Genomic DNA, 23,369 nt, shown 5'->3' on the forward strand with positions numbered 1-23,369 from the left:
GATTATTTTAGCGGCTAACTTCTTGTATTTGTGTTTTAATAATTTAAATTTTCTAGGTGATCAGTGGACTTGTTTCACTGGGTGGCACGCGATTGCCATAAATGAATGGGCAAGCGGGGAGAAAGCAGCTTCGGAACAGGGACGTTTAAATAGATGCACATTCCGAGCACCGAGTGAAATGTCCCCATTCGGATCTACAGTATTGTCCCGAGGATAAAGGAGGCAAAGAAAAAGGGAGGGAAAACCCTTTGCTGCCTTGCCGCAGCTCAGCCAGAAATGCCACCGGTAGAGCCTATTTTGCTACACTGTCCCTCGCTTTTCTCCAGGGTTGCAATCCTGTGTGCGCACTGACCGGGGAGCAAGTCCAACTCAACTCAGCAGGCTTACTCCTGAGTTGCATTGCTACCAGAGGCATGCAAGCGCCCTTTGCTCCCTTCTGTGGGCAAAGAGCCTCGCGACGGCATCGGTTGCTGCTACAGAGCATGCTCCACAGTCCCTCCACATCCGTCCCCGCCTTCTGGTGTGGGGGGGGGACACCCGCGAGGACGTTGCAAAGTCTCCTTGTTCGTTCGTTTTTCCTCTCCCCACCCCCACCCCCCTTTTTCTTTTTTGCAAAGCTGCGCCTGGCGCGCGGCTGCTGCGAATCCGCGACGGCTGCGATGAACCCGAGCCCCGCGACCGGCCAGCCTTTCGCCAGCCCCGTGCAATGTAAGTGGCTGCGCGGCTTATCCGCGCTCCCGGGCCCGGAGCTGGCAGAAGCCGCGCGGAGCCTGCGCTCCGGCCGGCCCCGAAACCTGAGTAGCGGAAGAAGCGAGCGCTCGCGCAGCCCGGGAATCTGGAGCGTGAAAACGGGGCCCGGGAACCTGGGTGGGAAGAGCAGCCGGCAGGTTGGGGAAAGGCGGGCCGGAGGGTGGCATTGAGACAAGCTGGGGGCCGGGTGGGGAGAGGGTCAAAAAAGGTGCATCGCCTTTCATAAGGAACCGGGAGGGTTTCGGGTGCTAAAGCCAGCAGGTTTGAGCATGCTTGGTGGGTTTAGTTGTATTTAATTCTCTGCAGGATTGCAGCAGATGGAGGGGGTGACACAATCCGGTTTTTTGGACCGTGCAATTTGCAGCGTGCGCCAAATCGCTGCGTGCAAGCAGATCAAGGCCTGGTTCCATCACCTCCAATGCAACCTGGTTTGGGGTGCTGTTTTATTCTTCTGCTTGCAAGGAATTCAGAGGTCCTTCCTAGGCCAGGGCTTTTGTTCTTGCATTTGGACTTTCTGTACCCCCCCCCCCCAGCAAAAAGTGTTGGGGATGTATTTGTATGTACAGAAGGCTGCCTCACACCAGATTAGTCCAATCGTCCAGTACTGGCTACACTGAGTGGCATCAACATTCTTAGTAGCTCAGGCAGTCTTTTCAGTCGCCTGGGATACCTGGTCCTGTCAGCTGGGAGATGGCCAGGAGTAAACCTGGAACCTTCTGTGTGCATATGCTCTTCCCCTAAACTACCGGTATGTCCAGCCCCATAACCTCACATGTAGGACGCTCCATGCACATCCTCTCCACATGAGCCATTCTGCAATTGCTCAAGGCTGAACTCAGGACTCATTAGCCTGTCCGGCACCAGAGTAATACGTTAAAAGGAAAGGCGGTTTTAAAAGTTTCTTGAGCGAATGTGCTCTCTCCGTGGGAAGGTTTTAAGAGATCACACAATGGAGCTATTTGTGCTGCTGGAATTTAAATACATTAAAGCTGCAATCCATTACACAGACTTACCTGGGAGTAAATCCAGTTTGAGTAAATATGCATAAAGTGACATTGCAAGCTGCCTTCCTGTGTATGATTTCCTGGGATAAAGCTTCCATATAGCGTAAGCAGGTTAAAATGGTTAGTCTAGGGGTGTTTCAGTAGGCAATCTTGTGCCCATCACAATATCACAACCTGACCTACCTGACATTCGTTTTTATTCCATCCTTCTGGTGCACCAGTCAAGAGTGCCATATAGAAATTTAGAATAAATACATTGAAACACAAAGAATTAAGCAATACAAATAAATACGTTTTGAACAGGTGTGTGTAGGAACACAGCAATTTTTTTAAAAAAAAACTGTTTAAAAGCAATTGCAGAGATCATAGGTAGAAATGAATTTAGCAAGCAAAATCCTGGTGGAATTCAACCACAACAGAGGGGGTCATCCATGTTTCACAGATATTTCACAATATTGGTGCAGTCACTGAAAAGGCCTCGTCTCATCTCATTCTCCTCTCTGCACATCCGCCATTTAACTTATAGCAATCTGTAGAGGATTTAAAACCTGACATCTTGGCAACTCTCATGCATGAACATGTGCACTATTATCTTGTAACTCCAGCTGGCAATAATAAGGTCTGTGATAGATAAAGAAAGGTACCTTATGTTCTACTTGTTAATTTTTTTAGTCTTGGCTGCTAGACTTGCCATCCTTCAATGCTGAGCTTCATTCCTATGGACTTCAGAAGTTAAATCTTGGAGCAGGGAGCAGGTGTATCTTGACTAGTGTCAATGCGCATGGATGCTAAAGCAGTGTGCAGTGTGTGGTCTGCCAGCTCACATATTGCCACTACTCCTGGTATACCCCGCGGAGGACCTTAAGGTCCATAAATAACAACACTTTGGAGGTCCCAAGCCACAAGGAGGTTAGATTGGTTTCAACTAGGGCCAGGGCCTTTTCAGCCCCGACGTGGTGGAAAGCTCTGTCACAATAGACTAGGGCCCTGCAGGATTTGACATCTTTCCACAGGGCCTGGAAGACGGAGCTGTTCCACCTGGCCTTTGGCTTAGACTCACTCTGACCCCTTATATGGGATTTGGTATATAAATTTTCCCTTGGCTTTTTTGCTGGCCCATGTAGGACCAGCATGGATAGCTGGCTCAGGGTGAATATCTGATGTTTCCTCACTTTATGGTATTGATTTATGGGCTACAACTAAAATGAAGCTGCATTTTAAGCCGTATTTTAATTAACTGTTTGTTTGTTTGTTTTTGTTTCTCTATTACGTTTTATTGTAATTCATATTTGGTGTTAGCCGCCCTGAGCCCAGCCCTGGCTGGGGGGAGCGGTGTATAAATAAAAATTTATATATTTATTTAGTGCTGAAGCTTCTTTTGAGCTGCTGATAACCTACTGTAGCATAATACAGTGGTACCTCGGGTTACATCCGCTTCAGGTTACAGACTCCGCTAACCCAGAAGTAGTGCTTCAGGTTAAGAACTTTGCTTCAGGATGGGAACAGAAATCATGCTCTGGCGGCACGGCAGCAGCAGGAGGCCCCATTAGCTAAAGTGGTGCTTCAGGTTAAGAACAGTTTCAGGTTAAGTACGGACCTCCGGAACGAATTAAGTACTTAACCCGAGGTACCACTGTACAGTGGACGCTCGGGTTGCAAACATGATCCGTGCGGGAGGCATGTTCACAACCTGCAGCGCCGTGTCTGCACACGTGCGGGTTGCAATTCGGCGCTTCTGCGCAAAGCACTGTTTAGCACTTCTGCGCACGGGCAATCGCCAAAACCCGGAAGTAAGCCGTTCTGGTACTTTCGGGTTTCGGCACATCTGTAACCCGAAAAAGCGCAACCTGAAGCGTGTGTAACCCGAGGTATGACTGTAATGTTTTTCTAACGCAGAGTTCACCAAGGTCAGTGGGCACACTTGAATTTTTCAGCAAGTGCTGTGAACACCAAACCCTCTTTTTTTCTGCTCTGGATACTCCTGCTCCCGCCCCCCACGAGACAGAAAAAAGAAAGTGAATGCACACGTATTCCACTTTTCTACGCAATCTGGGTAAATGTCAGAGCTAGTTGAGTTAATCAGCCTGGAAAAGCACATAGAGCTGAAAGAGGAAATGCTTGTTTGGAGGTTCTAGCAGGGGAGCGCAGCTATCGTATACCCTTGACCAAAGAATGGTACACTCCTTCTATCTGGGATGGTCGTCCTCTTCCACTGAGCGCGCAGCTTCGGGAGGGACGCACATGGAGCGGTGAGGGAGGAAGGGGACACCCGCCTAGCCAGCCAGATCAGCCGAATCAACCCTGGCGATCAATGGGGTGACAGATGTCGCAGCCAGATCGCCCTCACAGCCTGGAAAAGCACGTAGAGCTGAAAGAGGAAATGCTTGTTTAGAGCTGAAAGAGGAAATGAGAAAGAACATCACTCTTCCAACTTTCTCCTTCAACTCTATGTGATTTCCAAAGGAGGATACAGTAACCGCCCTCCCTACGTCATGACCAAGTGGGGAAGCTCAGAGGCTCAATGGGTACCAGGATGCCTGCCATGTTGATGAGCCCTGTCCAACCATTTCTGCATTCTTTCCAGTAACTTGCAAACAATAGACTTGGCAACACATAAAATTTCTGTTGCCATTTCCGTGGTGATTATTAATTGCTTTCTTCAATTTGATGTGTTTTGACAGTTCCAGGAGGCACCACAGTCCTGGTGGAGCTCACACCAGATATTCACATTTGTGGCCTGTGCAAGCAGCAGTTCAATAACCTAGATGCGTTCGTCGCTCACAAGAGAAGCGGCTGCCAGTTATCCGGCACGACAGCGGAGACCACCAGCACAGTACAGTTCGTAGCAGAAGAAACCGTGCCAGCGACCCAGACCCAAACCACAACAAGGACCATCACTTCAGAAACCCAAACGATCACAGGTATTTATCCAGGAAGTTTGGGTAGTGGCATCTTTGTGGCAAAAGTATGCCCTAGCATTGTATGCTTCAGCAGCAGGGGTACCCTGGGCAAATGGAAACACTAAAGCATGGGTAGGCAAACTAAGGCAGGGGGCAGGATCCGGCCCAATCGCCTTCTAAATCCTGTCCGCGGACGGTCCGGGAATCAGCACGTTTTTACATGAGTAGAATGTGTCCTTTTACAGTGGTGCCTCGCAAGACGAAATTAATCCGTTCCGCGAGTCTCTTCGTCTAGCGGTTTTTCGTCTTGCGAAGCAAGCCCATTGACGGCTTACGGATTAGCGCTATTAGCGGCTTTTAGCGGCTTAGCGGATCAGCTAATAAGCGGCTTAGCGGCTTAGAAAAAAGGGGGGGAAAGGGGGAAAAACCCGCAGGAACTCGCAAGACATTTTCGTCTTGCGAAGCAAGCCCATAGGGAAATTCATTTTGCGAAGCGCCTCCAAAACGGAAAACCCTTTCGTCTAGCAGGTTTTCCGTCTTGCGAGGCATTCGTCTTGCGGGGCACCACTGTATTTAGAATGCATGTCTGGGTTATTTGTGGGGCATAGGAATTTGTTCATTTTATTATTATTATTTATTTATTTATTTCAAAATATAGTCCGGCCCCCCCACAAGGTCTGAGGGACAGTGGACCGGCCCCCTGCTGATAAAGTTTGCTGACCCCTGGTCCAAACTGTTCCATTCTTATACTACTTGATGGAACTTTGGCCTGATTTTGTATGTCAGTCTTTAGTTACATTACGATGCCATGATGCCGACAGAAAAAGTTGCTGGAAAAGTTTGCTGACCCCTGCACTAAAGCTTTGTCCCACTGGCATCTCCAAAGAAAAGAAATGTCTTTGCTTAAGATCATGGAGAGCTGCTGCCAGTCCGAGCTGAGAACATTGGCCTAGATTGGTCATTGGTATGGCTCAATGTATGCCACTTGTGGGTTGTGAACTTGGGGAAAGTGCCTTAGTGGTAGAGCACATGCCTTCTGTACAGAATTTCCCTGGCATCTCCAGTTCAAAAGTTCAGATAGCAAGTAATGGAAAAGTCCTTTCTGCCTGACCCTGGCATTCAGTCACTGCCAGTCAAAACAGGAAATGCTGGGCAAGATGGAAGAAGAATCTTGGCTGGTATAAGACAGGTCCCTAAGCTCCCTTCCTTGTTCATTCTTGTACGCAGCCACTTACTTTGCCACCTGTGGCAAATAAAAATCACCTCTAGGTGACCAGGCACAAAAGTATTGCAAAAGTTGGCTCTTTTCTTCTTCTTGCCTGTAAATGATTTGGGAAGAGGGGTAGCTTAACAACTCTCAGCGCCATTCACAAAATACACCTCCAAGGATTCTGTGCAGGGAGCCACAGCTGTTCAAATTCATAGTGCATATGGGAGCTTAGTCTCATAGCTAACTTAAAAGTTTCCTTCCTGACCAGCTTTGATTAGTGAACCTTGTGGCATTTCTCTCACTGACAAGGAAGCAGTTAAGAAAAAGAAAATAAGATTGCATTATAGTCTCAAGATTGGGAGTAATTTTATGCTCTTCTTATATTGAGGGTTCACAGAAGCTATGTGGTTAAAACAAGTCTTCTTTTTCTGGTTGCTTTTGAGTTTCTGCGCCAGAGTTTGTTTTTGAGCATGGCTACCAAACCTACCTACCTGGTGAGAGCAGTGAGCCTCAGCCTGCCGCCGTTGTCACCACTACACCGAAACCTCGCGCCAGAAAGTCCGCCACATCAGGGGCGCAAAAGAAACTTAACTGCTGCTATCCAGGTAAAGTATATGCCTGTGTTTAGACCAGGCATTGGCAAACTTGGCCCTCCAGATGTTTTGGGACTACAATTCCCATCATCCCTGACCACTGGTCCTGTTAGCTAGGGATCATGGTTGTAGGCCAAAAACATCTGGACGGCCGAGTTTGCCTATTTCTGGTTTAGACAGTGTGGTAGTCTTAGGACCATAGAAGTGACTGCTTCTGCGGTTTAGATCCCCTGGCTGTTGCTGGTTCACGGATCCCTCCATTCTATTCTGTTGCTTTGGGGTAGGAAGGTTCAAAATCTCCTTCTTCGCAGGTGGGGGGGGAGTGGAAATTGCTATAAACCTCATAGCGGTTGGGGAGGATGGGCTATTTATTTGTTTGCTGTGTTTACACCCCATGTTTTTCTCCAAGGAGTTCAACCACCCTGAGACCTGTGGTTATAGCGCAGGTATATAAATTCAATAAATAAATAAAGTGGGTAAACATTGTTATTCCCCCTCCTATTCAGTCATTCCTTTGTATACTGCCTTTCCAAAGTTCAAACCGTGTGCAAGGTAGCTTGCAGCATATAAAAAAATACATAACTGCAAACATAACAAAACTAGTCATCAACAATAAATGAAACATCAAAAAGCGCACAACCAAATTTCCACATAAATCACAAGATCCAGTATAAATATGTATAAAAAATTAACATCAGCATCAACAGCAACAAACACCTACCCTGTGAGTTAGATTGGCCTGAGAGGCCCAAGGTCACCCAGGGAGCTTCATTGGTGAGTGGGGATTTGAACTCTAGTCCAACACTCTAACCACTACACCACACTACCCTCTTTAGCTGCCATTGCTTTGGGAAACATTGCCTGCATATTAGCAGGACTATGACTGACAAAAACAGTCTTTGGAAGGAAAGAAAAATTGCACTTTCCAGTTAATGAGGCTCAGCAGTATAGATTCTGTATACATATACAGTGGTGCCCCGCAAGATGAATGCCTCGCAAGACGAAAAACCCGCTAGACGAAAGGGTTTTTCGAGGCGCTTCGCAAGACGAATTTCCCTATGGGCTTGCTTCGCAAGACGAAAACGTCTTGCGAGTTTTTTCCCTTCCCCCCCTTTTTCTAAGCCGCTAATAGCTGCTAAGCTGCTAAGCCGCTAATAGCGCTAAGCCGCTAAGCCGCTAATAGGGATGCTTCGCAAGACGAAAAAACCGCTAGATGAAGAGACTCGCGGAACGGATTATTTTCGTCTTGGGAGGCACCACTGTAGATGATACATGGTAAAAATGATAGCCTCCTTTTTCAGGATTTTCTTGCCTTACCCCACCCCACCCTAAGGAGTCTCAGGGACCTCAGGGGGCTTTGCCCCTCGTGAATTGTTCTTCCGAATCGTTCCTTGCATCCTCTGCTTTGCTCTGCTGGTTCCAGAGGGGGGTAAAATAAATTGGAAATGCTTAAACGATTTTAATCATTGACATGGCCGCAAAGTTTCAAGAAGATTCATGGAAGTGCTTTTTAATTAATTTATATAGCCATTGATCATGCAGGCCAAAGTCACGGGAAGGTAGGTAGGTGGGAAGCCTTGCTTGTGTAATTAGGTCAGCTAACTTCATCAGAATGTTCCGTTTCAGAACCTGTCTTCCCTTGAGAATCTTACCTGGAAGTTATGTCCATTCCTCACTGTGCTTCTAACCTCAGACAGTGTTGGTAATTCAGGCAAAACACCTGCACACCTACCCACGAGGGAGTCATTGGACCTGAACCAGTAGAGTGTGGAATCAAATCCTTTCTCAGCTTTGAAGCTTGCTGAGTGCACTTCAACCTTATCTGCCTAGCCGGGATCTGAGTGTGGAATTGAAGGGGGATCCCAGGCCAGGGGACCTCTCTTATCTGCCCCCATGGAGCTGTCCCAAAACTGTGCCCTCACTGGCTGTGTTTCACATCCCGAGTGGCCGGGGTATGCTCTTTGACTCTGCCAGTGTCTCTTGCTTCTCTGGATAGAGGATGGAGAGCAGTGTTATAAACTCAGATATATAAGCTAATCCCCAAATGGCAATTTAAACCTAGGTTACGGTTGCCACAACAGAATGTCTAGGTGCATTTTTTTTTCTTTTTCTTTTTTGCTGTGAAACTACTACTACTTCTGCTTAATTTCATTTCTATACCGCTTTATATCTTAAAGAAAAAAATCTCAAAGAAGTTTACAACACAATATAACATCAAATAAAGCAATCCAGAATAAAAGAAATTCAAGCTTCAAGCAAAATATTTCAGATCCTCCTCTAAGTGGCATTTTGCTTTCCCCATATTTATTTACTTAATTTATATAGCCACCCCGTAGCAGAAGTGCTTTAGGAAGCCAGTGTGGCGTAGTAGTTAGAGTATCGGACTAGGATGGGAGATCAGCGTTCAAATCCCAGCTCAGTCATGAAGCTCACTGGGTGACCTTGGGCCAGTCACAGCCACTTAAGCTACCTCACAGGGTCATTGTAGGGATTAACCGAGGAGGGGAGTGAACCATGTACTCCTTGGAGAAAAAAGTGCAATATAAACAGAATAAATAAGCTCTTCTGCTTAAACCTGGAGGGGCCAGCCTGATGGAGATGTCAGTTGCCAGCTTGACAAACAGAGATTTCCACGTGATCGCAGTTGGACCCTCGCCAGTAGCAAAACACGCCTGGCGCCTGGCTAATTTCTAACACCGAGGTGTGTGCGAGTTTGGGCAGAAACTAGCCTACTGTACGAAGGGGAAATTTACACCTGTTGCTCCACCCACTCCTGCCTCTGCTCTGCCCACCCGAAGGTTGCCGTGAAGGAAATGCTGCCCTGTTTCCTGTTGCCATGTCAACTGCGAGCAACGCCAACGTCAGGAAACAACATGGCTGTGTCTCCCAGCGGACTTGTTGACTGCTGGCATCCATAGAAGTTTGGCGTCCAGGGAGAGGAATAAGGAGCAGAGTTCTAGCAGAGGCCTAGATCTAGGTCATGTATGCCTGCTGAGGACCAGTGTTGTGCTAGGCCCAGGGAGACCTGGGTTTGAATCCCTGGTCATTGAACTCAACGGGTGACCATGGCCACTCAAAGATTTAAAGGGGAGAATTGTATACCCTTCCCTGGGACCCTTGGAGAAAGTGTAGGGTAAAAGTGAATAAATAAATAAATAAATAATAGCTGGCCCTCTCTGTTTTTTCCCTCCCCAGGCTGCCAGTTCAAGACATCCTACGGTATGAAAGACATGGAACGACATTTAAGAACACACACTGGTAAGCAGCCTTATATAGCCTTAAACTGAGTTATATAGCCATAATTTCCCTACCTGCCCCCCCCCCCGAGCCAATGTACACAGATCTCCTGGGCCCAGTTGCGTTCTGCTTACGGGCACAGACTTCGATTGGATAAATACGATAACATTTGGAATGAGTTTATACGAAATGTTGTAGACGATTAACATCTATATATGGGTTAAGATAATAACACTGGTATCAGTTTATACAAGAATGCATGGGAGTGTGTTACATTGCAATTTTGTATTTGTATTTTTTTCTTAAACACATCTTTGTTCTCTTTCCTCCCTCATTTCCACCCCCAGGAGTACCTGCAGACTTGAAGTAACCCTGAGATTTGCAGGTGCTAAAAAAATCTTGGGGGGGGGGACTACTTGAGGCGGAAGGAATTGGGCAACCCATAAATATCCACTCACACAGAATGTTGAGAGAGTGGGGGGGGGGACTGACAACCATGGGAGGGGGAATGGAGAGGCTGGAAAAAGGAAGAAAGGAGACAGAGATATGAAAAAGCGTACAATGAAGCATCCCATTGTCTGGAAAGGTCACTTCTTGGTTCATAAAGGTAAAGGGACCCCTGACCATTAGGTCCAGTCATGACCGACTCTGGGGTTGCGGCGCTCTTCTCGCTTTATTAGCCGAGGGAGCCGGCGTACAGCTTCCGGGTCATGTGGCCAGCATGACTAAGCCACTTCTGGTGAACCAGAGCAGCGCACAGAAATGCCTTTTACCTTCTGGAGCGGTACCTATTTATCTACTTGCACTTGATGTGCTTTCGAACTGCTAGGTTGGCAGGAGCTGGGACCGAGCAACGGGAGCTCACCCCGTCGCGTGAATTTGAACCGCCGACCTTCTGATCGGCAAGCCCTAGGCTCTGTGGTTTAACCCACAGCGCCACCTGCGTCCCATTTCTTGCTTCATTCTGAGAAGCTATTTTAAAGTGTCCCAAGGATGGAAGCATGATTTGCTGTTAGACTTCAATGGATAAATAAAATATTTTAACATAGCTTGGATTTGACCCTCCTCTCCATTAAGAAAAACCACAGTGGAAAGAAAAGGATCCACCAGAACATACTCAATGGGTGTAGAAGGATAACTAACTATTGAGGTGGAAGATGGTGCAGGGAGGGGATAGAATTGGGTGGCTGGAGCCCTTATGGAAAGCATTGCACACTACAATGTTTTGTTTCAGATCCCACCTGTAAAATTAATGTATTGCAAGCAGATGCTTTCTCAAAGCTATGCCTGCCTCTCCGCACATCCTCAGTTTGCTGGAGAAAAAGGCAAATAGAATGGAGGAAACCTCTAAAGTATAATAAGCCCATGACAAAAAGGGAAAGGGAAACATTCTTCTATTAAGGATCTCTTTGTTCCGTGTAATGCAACTCATCTCAACCCTGCTGCACCTTGGCTTTTTGTTGATGCCGTTGTTTTAGGTGACAAGCCCCACAAATGTGAGGTTTGCGGAAAGAGCTTCAGCCGCAAAGACAAGCTGAAAATGCACATGCGATCCCACAGTGGAGTGAAGCCCTACAAGTGCAAGCACTGTGACTACGCAGCTTCCGAAAGCAGCAGCCTGAACAAGCACCAGCGCATCCATTCGAACGAGCGCCCTTTCAAGTGTCAGATCTGCCCTTACGCAAGCCGCAATTCCAGCCAGCTCACGGTTCATCTCAGGTCCCATACAGGTAAGGACAGGGACAGGTCTGCCATATATTGTCTCATGTTGGGATTGGGGATCAGATGCTCCATGATTATTGCAGGGAGGAAAAAGACAAAGGGGGCTTCACGCGATCCGATGATCTTGCAAAGCCATAAGCAGAGAGCTTTCCACAGAGCTTTGCAGGCCAGCTGATTGGTGATGTTTGCAAACCTCTTTTTAGCGGTGTTTTCCTGCCCCAAATATTTATATACAAGCATGTCTCACTATGAAAACACAATCACTTCTCAGGAAATCATTTACTAGGCGAGAGTTCTTCAAATTCCATTGATTCCTATGGGGGAATTTTGAATGTGTTCCTGACCATGGAAATCTGACCCCCAAATGACGGAAAACCCTCTGGAACCTTGCAAAAGGCAAACAAGGAAGGAGAAAATGTTCTCTTATTTGTCCAGCCTCTCCTATTCTTCCCACCATAGTTTCTGTTGAAATGGCTGTCGCAAGACCAGCAAAACACCAAAAAGTAAGGCTTCTCTAAGGCTGATTATTGGTTTACAGAGGAGGACAGCCTATTTGAGTATCTGAATCTACAATATGCATAGCCATCCTCATTTTTGGATAAGTGAATTTTCATAGAGCGAGCAGTTGGATAGCAGTTGGACATGTATGCATATATGATGTCATGTGTGTGGCAGGTTGGCCAAAATGGGCTCACGGGCCAAACAGGGAGGCCTGGTGGCAGGCCGAGTTGGGTCTATAAGGCACAGGTTTCCCAACGCTCACATGTGTATAAAAGTCTAGTGCTGGATTTGTTGGGGAAAACTATTAAGAACCTGGATCACACTGGAACTCCCAAGAGTTGGCCTGTTCAAAAGTTAGCTGTAAGTATCTCACATCTTAAGGCGTTCACCAGACATTGCCCATGTCCTCTCCAAGTGCTGTTCCACCCATTATGACTAAAAACTTAAAACTACAGAGCTGTGTCAGGGCCAAACCAGGGCTGTGGGCTGACCTGCTTCAGTGTGGAGGATCTCAAACTCAGGGTTCCTAGGACCAACAGCTGGAGCTGGAACCTGCCAGCTGGAGCAAGCCAGAGCCCCTGATCTGTTGACCTGGCATGGTCAGAAGGCCAGGGTGCTAAATCTTTCTACTAGGCATTGCCCATCCACAGGCTTTGTGTTGCTTATCAGGTGCAAGGATTGATGCAGCACACCTGTGCCTAGAGAGGAGTTCCCAGGTACGTTGAGGTTCTTGTAATGTGATGCTCTGCCCTTTCACACAACCCTGCTAAAATCTCCAAAGGAAATGCTATCCTTGCCATCTCTGCTTGGACTCAGATCCTGCAGGTCTTAGGCTCAGCTATTCAGTAGTCCCCTCTTAATTTCCATTCTCTTGCATGGGCATTTCATCTTTTACAAATGAAGCTCTGCAAAGAAAAAGAAAATAGTAATAAATTAAACTTCCTTTGCCAAAGTCAAATCCAATAGGGTCATTGAGGAGGAAAAACAACCGGCGACACAGATCAATCTCTAGATTGGAACATTAAATGTACGGCTGACATTTAGCTTCTGCAGATCTCCTCTAGTATGGCTTGGCATCTGAAATTGGGGAATATCGGATCGTGTGCCGCACCCGGTTTTCATCAGGAAAGTGGGTAAAAATCCAATGACTGACTCTTGCAGTTCACCCAGTGGTATACGCAGCTGGAAGGGCTGGCCTGTAAAACAAATTGAACTGGCAGGCTGTGTGTCTTCATTAATAAAATGTGTATAATAAACATTTTACACCCAGGGTCTCAATTATTAAGCAAGCTTGTGGATTAGCACAGTATGCCACATCGCAATTTGAAATATCTTCTGCCTGATCAATGAAATATGTAGCCGGGTAAGCAACTTGCGCCTACATTATTTTTTTTTTACAGTCTCCCATTTATGAAGATCTATAAAATATTAACTGGTAAAGTAAATTAAGCCATGTGTGTTGTGATTTTTTAAAAGAGCTGCAACGTTCACTGAACCAGGGACCTCCTTACATTTTATTTCTGCCTTAAATGGCACCCCGTGGCTTATTCACTCACTTCTGAGTGTGTGTGCGTGATATACACGGAATAACAAAAGAGCTCCGCGCTGTTCAAGTAGCTTAGAGCAGCAATAAGTCAACAGTGCTGCTTTGTTATGTGGTATTAGCGATAATTGGCTACTCTTTGCGAAACGAAAACCCCGCCGTTCGTATTGTGAAAGGTATCAATACTGTGCATGTTTGCGCTGTATTGCTCTGTTGATTAGGCAGGTCCTACCAGCTGTGGAGGCGTAACGCTACGAAAGCTAAGGCATGTTTTCGGATATAATTCCTGCAAATTGTTGTGCAGAGGTCTGCTTTTGCTCCTGAACATTGGTATTCTCCGTTTACTCCCCTTTTCGACGCATTCTGCTTGCTTTCCTTTTCAAGCAGATACTTCGTTTAGGGGGGGAAACAATAATGTTACTATAATAATTAAATATGCAAAGCTTGCATATCAGTCTGGCAGATAAATAACTGGAGGAGACCTATTGGGAGATATGGGGGAAAGCGAAGGGCAGTCAAGGAAATGGTGGCATTTTTTCCTGGGGGGAAATTTGTAGGTTTCAGAATGCAGGTGTCCTGTCTTCCCTCCCCTTCAGATAGTATATATAAGGATGCATTTATTTGCGTTTGATGTTGAAGTGCTGGCTTTGTGCATTTGTGGTTGCGGACAAATTATGCCCTGCCCCGCACAAAAGAAGAGAAACCCATCTCTTTCGAAAGAGGGGTGAGGACAATGAAATTTTATGGTGCAAATTGAAAGAACAGGCACTGAAATGACTGATGGGGTCTCAGCTGAAAGGGATCCCGGTGTTGCAGTGGGTAGCGTGATGAAGACTTGGGTCCATTCATTTCAGTGGGACTATGCTGAGAACGACTGGCCACAACCCAAAGTGTCATGGCACCTTCAAAGTCGTAGTAAATTCATTGTGGCCAAAGATTTTGTGGGCTCAAGTCCTCTTTGTCAGATGTCAAGATAAATTTTATTAGCCTTTAGGGCAGCGGTTCTCAACCTGTGGGTCCCCAGATGTTGTTGGACTACAACTCCCATCATCCCTGAGCTCTGGCCTTGCTAGCTAGGGGTGATGGGAGTTGTAGTCCAACAACATCTGGGGACCCACAGGTTGAGAAAGGCTGCTTTAGGGTGTCCAAAGACTCTTGATTAGTTTTGTTAAACTGTGGGGTTTGCTTCGTGATGCCCCTAGCTTGGATGGCTTTAGAAGGGGAGGCGGGCAAATTTGTGGAGGATAATGCTTTCAGTGGCTGCTAGCCAAGATGACAGTATATTACGTCCAATTTTTGGAGGCAATATGCTACTCTGAATACCAGTTGCTGGAGGGTCACTAGCTGGAGACTTCTGTGGTGTTTGTGGGATTTCCATGTGCAGCTATGGGATGGCAGCTATGGGAAGAGAATCCTAGATGTAGTGGTGCTTTAGTCTGAGCTAGCAGGAGTCTCCTCATGTTCATGGGCTAGCTCCAGATTGCTCACCAAAACAAGACAGATTGAGAATATAATACCAATCCTGGCCCAACTACACTGGCTGCCAATTAGTTTCTGGGCCCAATCCAAAGTGTTGGCATTGACCTATAAAGCCAAACACAGCTCAGGGCCTCAGTACCTTAAGGACCATCTCTCCCCATATGAACCACCCCAGAACTTGCCCTTCTCTATGTCCCCCTCTCCCCAAGAGGTTTGTAGGGATACGACACGAGAAGGGGCCTTTTCTGTGGTGGCTCCCCATCTGTGGAATGCTCTCCCTAGAGAGGTTCGCCTGGCGCCATCATTACATGTCTTTAGACGGCCGGCAAAAACTTTCCTCTTTACCCATTGGCCATTAAATAATCTATGGCCTGTTAAATGTGTTGCAGGTGGGTACTGTTATTATGATTAATTTTATTATGCTGTCTGTTTTTATTCTTTGTTTTTTATTATTATACTCTGTAAAATATGTTTTTAGTGTTCGACACTTCCTATAAAGGGCGGTAAATAAATCATCATCATCTTTCAGAAACGCCAATGCAAATCCATTGGAATTTATCCTTATTGCCCTGCATCTCTCTTGGTCCAAACGCCCCTAATTTGAAACGCTTTTCTCACGGACAGGAGACGCTCCCTTCCAGTGCCGCCTCTGCAGTGCCAAATTCAAAATCAACTCGGACTTGAAGAGGCACATGCGCGTGCACACGGGGGAGAAGCCCTACAAGTGCGACTACTGCGACGTGCGCTGCGCCATGAAGGGCAACCTGAAGTCGCACATCCGCATCAAGCACAGCATGGAGAACGCCTACCGGTGCCTTGAGTGTGAGTTCCAGTGCGGCAATAAGACCAGCCTCCGGCACCACCTGCGCACCCACCAGCCCGAGCAGCCAGTGAAATGCTCGGAGTGCAGCTACTCCTGCTCCAACAAGGCCACCCTCAAGGTGCATGAGCGGATCCACTTCAAGGACCGGCCGTTCAAGTGCGAGTTCTGCAGCTTCGACACCAAGCAGCGCAGCAACCTCACCACGCACATGAAGAAGGCGCACGGGGACAAGGTCAGGGCCAAGAAGAAGGCGGCCGAGAAGGGGGAAGGAGACCGGCCGAAGGAAGGCGGCTCCAGGCAAGTGGCCAGGCTGGAGGCCAAGAAAGCTTTTAAGTGCGATCTCTGCGAGGCCTCGTTCGTCCGGGAAGACTCCTTGCGGAGCCACAAGAGGCAGCACGTCGAGTACAACGGGGCGAAGAACCCGGAGCTGGCCGTTTTGCAGTTCCAGGTGGACCCCACGAGGCCAGCCGGCGCCCCTATTACCGTCAGCCACCTCCAGGTCCCGCTGCAAGCTTCGTCTTACGGCAAAGGGCAGGTGAAGATCATCGTCGGACATCAGGTACCGCAAGCCGGCGGCCTGGTGCAAGCGGCTTCCGTGAACATTGTGCCTCCAGCCTTAATAAGCCAGAACAAAGAAGATCTGTCTGGCAACAGCCAGTTGCAAATCCTGCAGCAAGTGAGCTTGCTGGGTCCCCCTCTGCCCCCGGGGTCTCAAGCAGAAAGCATTTTGATGGGCCAACCGGCCGTGCTCCTCACAACCCACAGTCCAGCGGACAGAAGCACGCCCAGCCAGACTCTGATTCCCGACATCCCCGTCGGCAGCCACGAAGCCTCGGCTACCCAGGCTTTCATCAGCGGTGCCGAGATCAGCTGCTCCGACTTGGAAGGACTCAATGCTTTGATTCAGGAAGGGGCCGGGGAGGTGACAGTGGTGAGCGATGAGGACCAGAGCATCACTGTGGCCACCTCGGTGCCCCCTCCTCCCATCTTTTCCTCCCCTTCTCACGCCGACATGCCCAAGCAAGTCTACTCCATTATCCAAAGTGGTGCAAGTTTGCTGTGTCCTGCAGACTCCATACCAGATTAGTTCAAGAGCAGCGCATTTGCTCAGCGCTCAGTTAGCACATCAGATTCGGCCCTGGATCCAGATTAGAGTACAGATGGTGAAGCGATCCCTGGTGTCGTGCCGGTTCAGTGCTTCACTCCAGGGGTAGCCCAGCTGTTGTCGGACTATAGCTCCCATCATCCCTGACCATCGGCCAGACCAACTTGGGGGCTGATGGGAGTTGTAGTCCAACAACGTTCTTAGGGCACCGTGTTGACTGCCCCTGCATTCCATGCCTTACTACAAATAGAGCCTCTCCTCTTACAGAATACAGTGGTACCTCAGTTCTCAAATGTCTCTGTTGACGAACGTTTCGGAACTCGAACGCCGAAAACCCGGAAGTGAATGCTTTGCTTTTCGACCACACCTCAGAAGTCGAATGGCTTCTGTGTGTTTTTCAATTTTCTCAACTGAATTTGCCGACAGCCTCAGTTTTCGAATGTTTCGGAACTCGAACGGTCTTCTGGGATGGATTACATTCGAGAACCGAAGTACCACTGTATTGCGCGCACGTTTTAACAGGCTTAGTGATGGTTATGCTTTTGAGACCAGGGAGCGGAGAAAGTATGAGAGTCTACAAACAGGTGCCACCCAGTGAGGTGCAGTATTCATTACACACGGTTCGTCTCTTGCCCGTTCCTGCGCTAGATTGTTCGTTTGGTGCACAGCACAATATTTCACAGCTGCTGGGTAGCAAATACTGTCCCTCCTACACCTCTTGCCCCATTTGAAGGTCACAGCCTTAAAATACATATAGCAAAAGAAGTTGCACTGAAATTATCTCCCAGCTTCACAGCCAACTCCAGTCACGATGTTTGTAACCCAGCGAATTTCAGGGAAGAGTGTGTTGTTGTTTTACTTCCAATTCCGCATTGGCTTTCATTTCCCAGGCTTTCCACAATCATGTTCAAAGTAAATATAATATATTTTGAAATAACGGCACAGCCTTGGACTGTAATCCTGTGCCGAATTGTAGTGTAATTGCAATTATGCAGAGATTTTGGTAGGACTAAGTAATCCGAGACTGCAGGTTTCGCTCCAAAAACAGGGTTTGAGGGGGGAGGTCCAACACTTTATTTTTATTTTTTACTGGCTGAATTTCTGCATCTTTGATGATAGCTTGATGTGCATGGAAATAGGCAGAAGATGCTAGTCCTATAGGGAGAAAGGCACACTGCAAAAGCACTGGATCTGCATCCAGCCAACCTTCTTAAAGCCAATCCAGCACTGGCTGTCAGCTTCCTTGTCAGTCTCAGTATTGCCATCTGTCAGGGAACTGCCATCGGAGCCAGAGGAGGAGGGAAGGCTCCAGAGGGATGCCGGAGAGCATCCCAGGAGGGAGAGAGGCAGCCCATCTGCTGGGGAAGGAAATCAGCGTAGCACCAGTGGAGAAGGGGGGCAGATGGGGGAATCGGCGAGGGGGCTCCATGACTCCTTGCCGGGGACCAGCAGGGAGAGTAAGGGTCCTCCGCTGCCCACACCCTCCTTGCGCAGAAGGCTTCCGCGCAGGGAGAGTAGGAGGAGACTAGGCGCCAAAGAGCTTCTTTGCTGGAAGAAGTTCAAGAAACGCCCACTGACGGATTCTGCCAGCCATTGAGACAGCCACGGATGTGTGGCTGTCCGGACAGAAAGGGTTCACCGAGGTAACCCAGCCAGGTGTGGCGACGACTTACGCACGAGCAACCCCTAGAACCATTACACCATCATAGAACTCAGTAGGGGGGGTGACCTTTCTGTCTGGGTCCCAACCATCCATGGAAATAGATAAAGGAACAAAATTTATATACCACTTGATTGTAAAAAAACCTAAGCGGTTTACAAAAAAATAGAACATTTTTAAAAAGTTAAATATTTGAAAATATTCAACAAATGGTTAAAAACAACAGTAACTTCTTAATGACTGGATAGGCCTGCCCAAACGAAAATGTTCTAAGCAGGCGCCAACCGAGTATTGCAAAGGGGTCTGTCTAATGTCAATAGACAGGGAGTTCTAAGGCTTAGATGCTGCTACATTAAAAGATTGGAAAGCGGTAAGGAAAACCTGCCTTGGTCCTGTTGAAGATATAGGAGCCAACCAATAAAAATAAGATGACATGACCTGGGGATTTTGCTCAAAGCAAAAGCCGGTCGACTCCTTTTTGAATATCGGATAGTCTGTATTGGAACTTGAGGGAACAGCTCTTGAACCACAGCATAAACTGGAATTGTGTGCCGTCCTCCCTTGCAGCCAAACAGCAGTATGGCCTGGGGCAGCTATGTTCTGTGCACAAGTCAAGCTATATTTGCGATTTGCATGTTTCAGTGCAGTAAGCTCACTTATTTCAAGCACTCCATGCATACTCTCTGTCGCCAGCCATGGGGCAGAACATCGTATCTCAATGCCGTACAGTGGAACCTCGGTTTGCGAACGTGATCCGTGTGGGAGGCATGTTCACAACCCGCAGTGCCGCGTCTGCGCATGTGCGGGCCGTGATTCAGCGCTTCTGCGCATGCGCAAAGCCTGATTTAGCACTTCTGCACGAGTGCCGAAATCCGGAAGAAACCCGTTCCGGTACTTCCAGGTTCGGCGCGCAACCCAAAATCGCGTAACCTGAAGCATCTGTAACCCAAGGTACCACTGTACAAACCTGCTGGGGCAGTTTGGCAATACAGTGGTACCTCGGGTTACATATGCTTCAGGTTAAAGACTCTGCTAACCCAGAAATATTACCTCAGGTTAAGAACTTTGCTTCAGGATGAGAACAAAAATCGTGCGGTGGCAGTGGGAGGCCCCATTAGCTAAAGTGGTACCTCAGGTTAAGAACAGTTTCAGGTTAAGAACAGACCTCCCGAATGAGTTAAGTACTTAACCTGAGGTACCACTGTAATGAGCAGATTTCATTGTGTGTGTTCCTGACTATATGGGCAGATTTTTTTTAAAAAAAACTGAAGCACAGGTCTCTCCCATTTCTGCAACTTTCAACAAAAGCAGCTACAGTCAATGTATCATTTGGGGGTTCTAATTAACAAGATCACACCTGCACAACGTGTGACCCGCTGAGCGCAGCCAGCCATGCAGTGCAGCCCACCAGAGGTTTGCTATGTTGGGCTTGGAGGACCATGTTGTATTGGCCCACATTGCACCATTTCACTGAAAGAATTTGAGCCAGCAATCTGCTTTCTGATATTAACAAGCTTCGTTTGCAAAGGATGTTTGCAGCAGATAGCTGGGGAAGGGGAATGCATCCCATTCCGCCTTATTTTGTGTGTTGGGAGATAAGCAGTCAGGATTTATTTTATTTCATCCATAGGTGGTGCTAGAACTCAAGCTGAGGTCTGAGCTGAAGTATGTTACTTTAATAAGGATAGGTTTGTGTTCACAGGTACTGCTTGCAGGCAACAGAGCTGTCGAAGGCAGGATGTCTCTGAATTTCTGGCCATCACAGGTGGAGAGAGGGCTGCTGTGTTCATGTCCAACTCAGAGGCTTCCCACAGACATCTGGTTGGCCACTGTGAGAACCGAATGCTGGACTAGATAGGCTGCCACTGGCCTGAATCCAGCAGGCTGCTTTTACATTCTCATGTTCAAACATGATGAAGTCTCGTTTCTTTCTGATGAGTAAAAGGGTAGCAAAGCGTCGATCAGTAAACAATGCAGAATTGGAACTGATGAAAATTGAATTTGTCATTGAAAATAGTGCCCCTCTTAAGGTTTAATCACAAGCGTGTATTCGCACATACATGCACACGCCTAACAGTTTCTCAACACAAAGGTGAAACTAAGGGTTCAGCTTGCATAACTCCCAACAGCTCCCTCAAAGCTTACTGTAGTAAAATAAAATAAAATGCTTACATCGCGAATGTATCTCCCTCTAAAGAGCAAAGCATTAATCATTTCTGACATCTGAAACGATTAATTCTTCCTATCTCTGCTTCAGTTTTTCACTATTCTGACATGCTGTAGAAACTGAACCAGCAGTACAGGAGTTGCCAACTTTTTGTAAGCTAGAAAAAATAGTCATGGGCACTAGAGATACACTCCCTGCAACCAAGCGTCAGGGGGCTGGCCCAATACATTTTGACACCTAAGGCAAACTAGAACATAGGGCCTTCCCCCTAGCCAAGGAAGAAGGGGTGAGTGAAGAGCTATGTCAGGAACAAGGGAATAAATCTCTACAGAAGGAACAAGAGGGAGGGGATAAAATCAACCTTACCCAAAGCTTGAAGTGGGGGTAGGGGCCTGCAATGAATCACACTGGGCGGGCACAGAGCCCAGGAGATTTCAGAGGACACCCCCTGCTCCCTAGAGAAGACTAAGAGCACCTCCTATTCTCTGAGAGGCTACTGTGGGGGGAGCTGCTGGGATGGCTTTTTGGGCACGTGTGCCCATGGGCACTACGTTGGTGATCCCTGCAGAACTAAGGTGCCAGTATGGAATCTCTGCATTTTCAGCATGTCCTGCTAATCCGCATGGGAGATTGCAGGTGAAAAAGCACTAGGCATGATGCCATCCACACTAGACTATAAATTCAGAGTACTTGAAACAGCACTAAGGGAGCCAGAACCCTATACGTATGTATTTTCACCCACAAATGTGCCTTTTGTGTTGCTGCGAGAGCAGTGCACTCCCACACAGGAACCTAACGCCACAATTAGGTTCTCTAACCGCATTTTCTGCCTTTTCACTTTCTCGGAGCAAGAGGTATTGAGTTTGTTCAATAGTAGGAAACCAGTATATTTATGTCATTGTGATGGCTAACCTATAACACGGGGTTTGTGTATAGTTCTATCAGATAAACAGGAAAGATAACCTCCGTGAAAATGAAAAAGCTGATAACTCAAGCGCTGCTCTCTGCACCACAGTGGTGTGTTACGTTTAAAGGCGCCGTTTGTGGGGGGTTTGCTCTCTAGGCTGATGAACGCTTACAATCCAAAGCAGAGTAATTCTCAGGCTGTGAACTAGTCCCTCTCAAACCAATGGAGGTTGTTCAGCCAGTGGTTTTAAAGAGCAAAACCTGGACAGGTGTAAAGAATCATCGTCCATCCTTGAGCTTACCGGTATTTCAGACCTGGACTGCAGCATATATATATTTAATGTACGGCATCAGAATTGTGCTTTATTGTTTTTTGAAGTCATTGAGTTATTGTCCCATCAGTCGGGGTTTGAACATGGACTGGTAGCAAATCTTCACCTTCCTCCATTATTTTATGTACCCTCCCATCAAGTTTTCCATTTCTTTTTCCTGAACAATCAGTCAGCATTCTGTAGTCACAGAGCATGTTCACTGCTCGGTCTTCAGTGGACTGTTTTGTGGGGTCATCTTAGATTATATATAATTTTCATACTTCTGCAAATATTGATGTCCCCCCCCCCCCAAAAAAAAAAAAATCTACTGATCCCTGCCTTTTCTGTGGGTGATGCCATTTTGGCTACATAAGCAAAAGTTTTCACGCCTGGACTTCGGAAACAGAAGACTAACAAAAAGTGGGACTCTCATTTTTTAAATCATAAGACGTATTCTATTACTCCTCATTATGCACAATAATATAATACCGATCCATGACAATAGCTCTAGCCATACTGAACATTTAAGGCACTATGCTGCAATGTTAAACAGCCATGGCTTCACCCAGATAATTGGGAGGTGGGGGTGGTTGTAGTTTGTCAACTACAATTCCCAATAGTACTTTAACAATCAATAGTTCTTCACAGGGAACTCTGGCAACTGCAGTTCTTTGAAGAGAATGGAGTTGCCTCTTAACTCTCAGCACCCTAGAAATAACATTATATAACATCTAAAAGTACAGTCATCAAGCTATTACCCACATAGCTAATAAAACAACAACGTTGCCCCAGCCACACAACAGCAACATGTATGTCGCCCATCTGACTGGGTTACAACAACAACAATGTGTTTGTCGCCCATCTGATTGGGTTGCCCTAGTCACTCTGGCCAACAAAGTACTAAAAACACTCTTTTAAGTTTCTGCTCAAAGTTAATAATGAGTGGGGCAGACCCCCCCCCTTCCTCACTGCAGAGGACATGCCACAAATTGAGAACCACCACTAAGAAGGCCCTGTCAAACATAAACTCCTGCTGGGCAGTTTGGTAGGAAATTTTCCACCATGCCTCAGTGTGCACGTGGCATGGCCTCCAACTTCCCGTTTAGTTCCTCAGGGTTTATAAACAGGTTGTATAAGGAAGCTCCAGAGCCACAGCAGGTCACTGTGCCATCTGCAGTGGGAAAGGAGGAGTGTGTTGTGCCACCGCAGTTCACCACTCTCAAGACCCATGGTTACAGGTAAGCAATCTGCTTTTATTCATCCAAATGGTATTTTTTATAACTGGATCCAAGTTCAAGCAGAGTATTTGTATATAACCCACTGCCATCACATTAAAAATGCACAATATTGCCTTTTCATCCATGTTGTAAAATCCAAGGGGATATGGAAACTGTTTAACGGGTGTGATATTCATGATCTTTATATATATATATATATTATATATATATATATATATAT

The 23,369-nt window shown here is 47.0% G+C and overlaps 1 protein-coding gene and 1 long non-coding RNA gene across 3 annotated transcripts in view; both read left to right on the forward strand.

Moving 5' to 3' along the window:
- Positions 1-19,777, forward strand: part of LOC309345232 — a 33,629-nt gene extending 13,852 nt beyond the window's left edge. Inside the window, exon 2 of the long non-coding RNA XR_014158123.1 lies at positions 19,723-19,777. This is a non-coding gene — a long non-coding RNA (uncharacterized lncRNA). The remainder of the gene's footprint in view (positions 1-19,722) is intronic.
- Positions 507-17,804, forward strand: ZFP64 (ZFP64 zinc finger protein; the record flags this gene model as incomplete). Of its 2 annotated transcripts, none has more annotated exons than XM_081867661.1 (6): positions 507-708; positions 4,436-4,675; positions 6,308-6,469; positions 9,653-9,715; positions 11,173-11,424; positions 15,564-17,804. In XM_081867661.1, 6 exons carry the CDS (start codon positions 660-662, stop codon positions 16,847-16,849), a joined length of 2,052 nt encoding a protein of 683 aa, XP_081723787.1. In that variant the 3' UTR covers positions 16,850-17,804. The 2 variants fall into 2 exon arrangements, with proteins under 2 accessions (XP_081723787.1, XP_081723788.1); XM_081867662.1 differs by lacking the exon at positions 507-708 and adding an exon at positions 3,774-3,807.
- Positions 19,778-23,369: the final 3,592 nt, after the last annotated feature.

This window comes from Podarcis erhardii (genome assembly GCF_964252035.2).
Source record: "Podarcis erhardii genome assembly, chromosome: 6".
Taxonomy (NCBI): domain Eukaryota; kingdom Metazoa; phylum Chordata; class Lepidosauria; order Squamata; family Lacertidae; genus Podarcis; species Podarcis erhardii.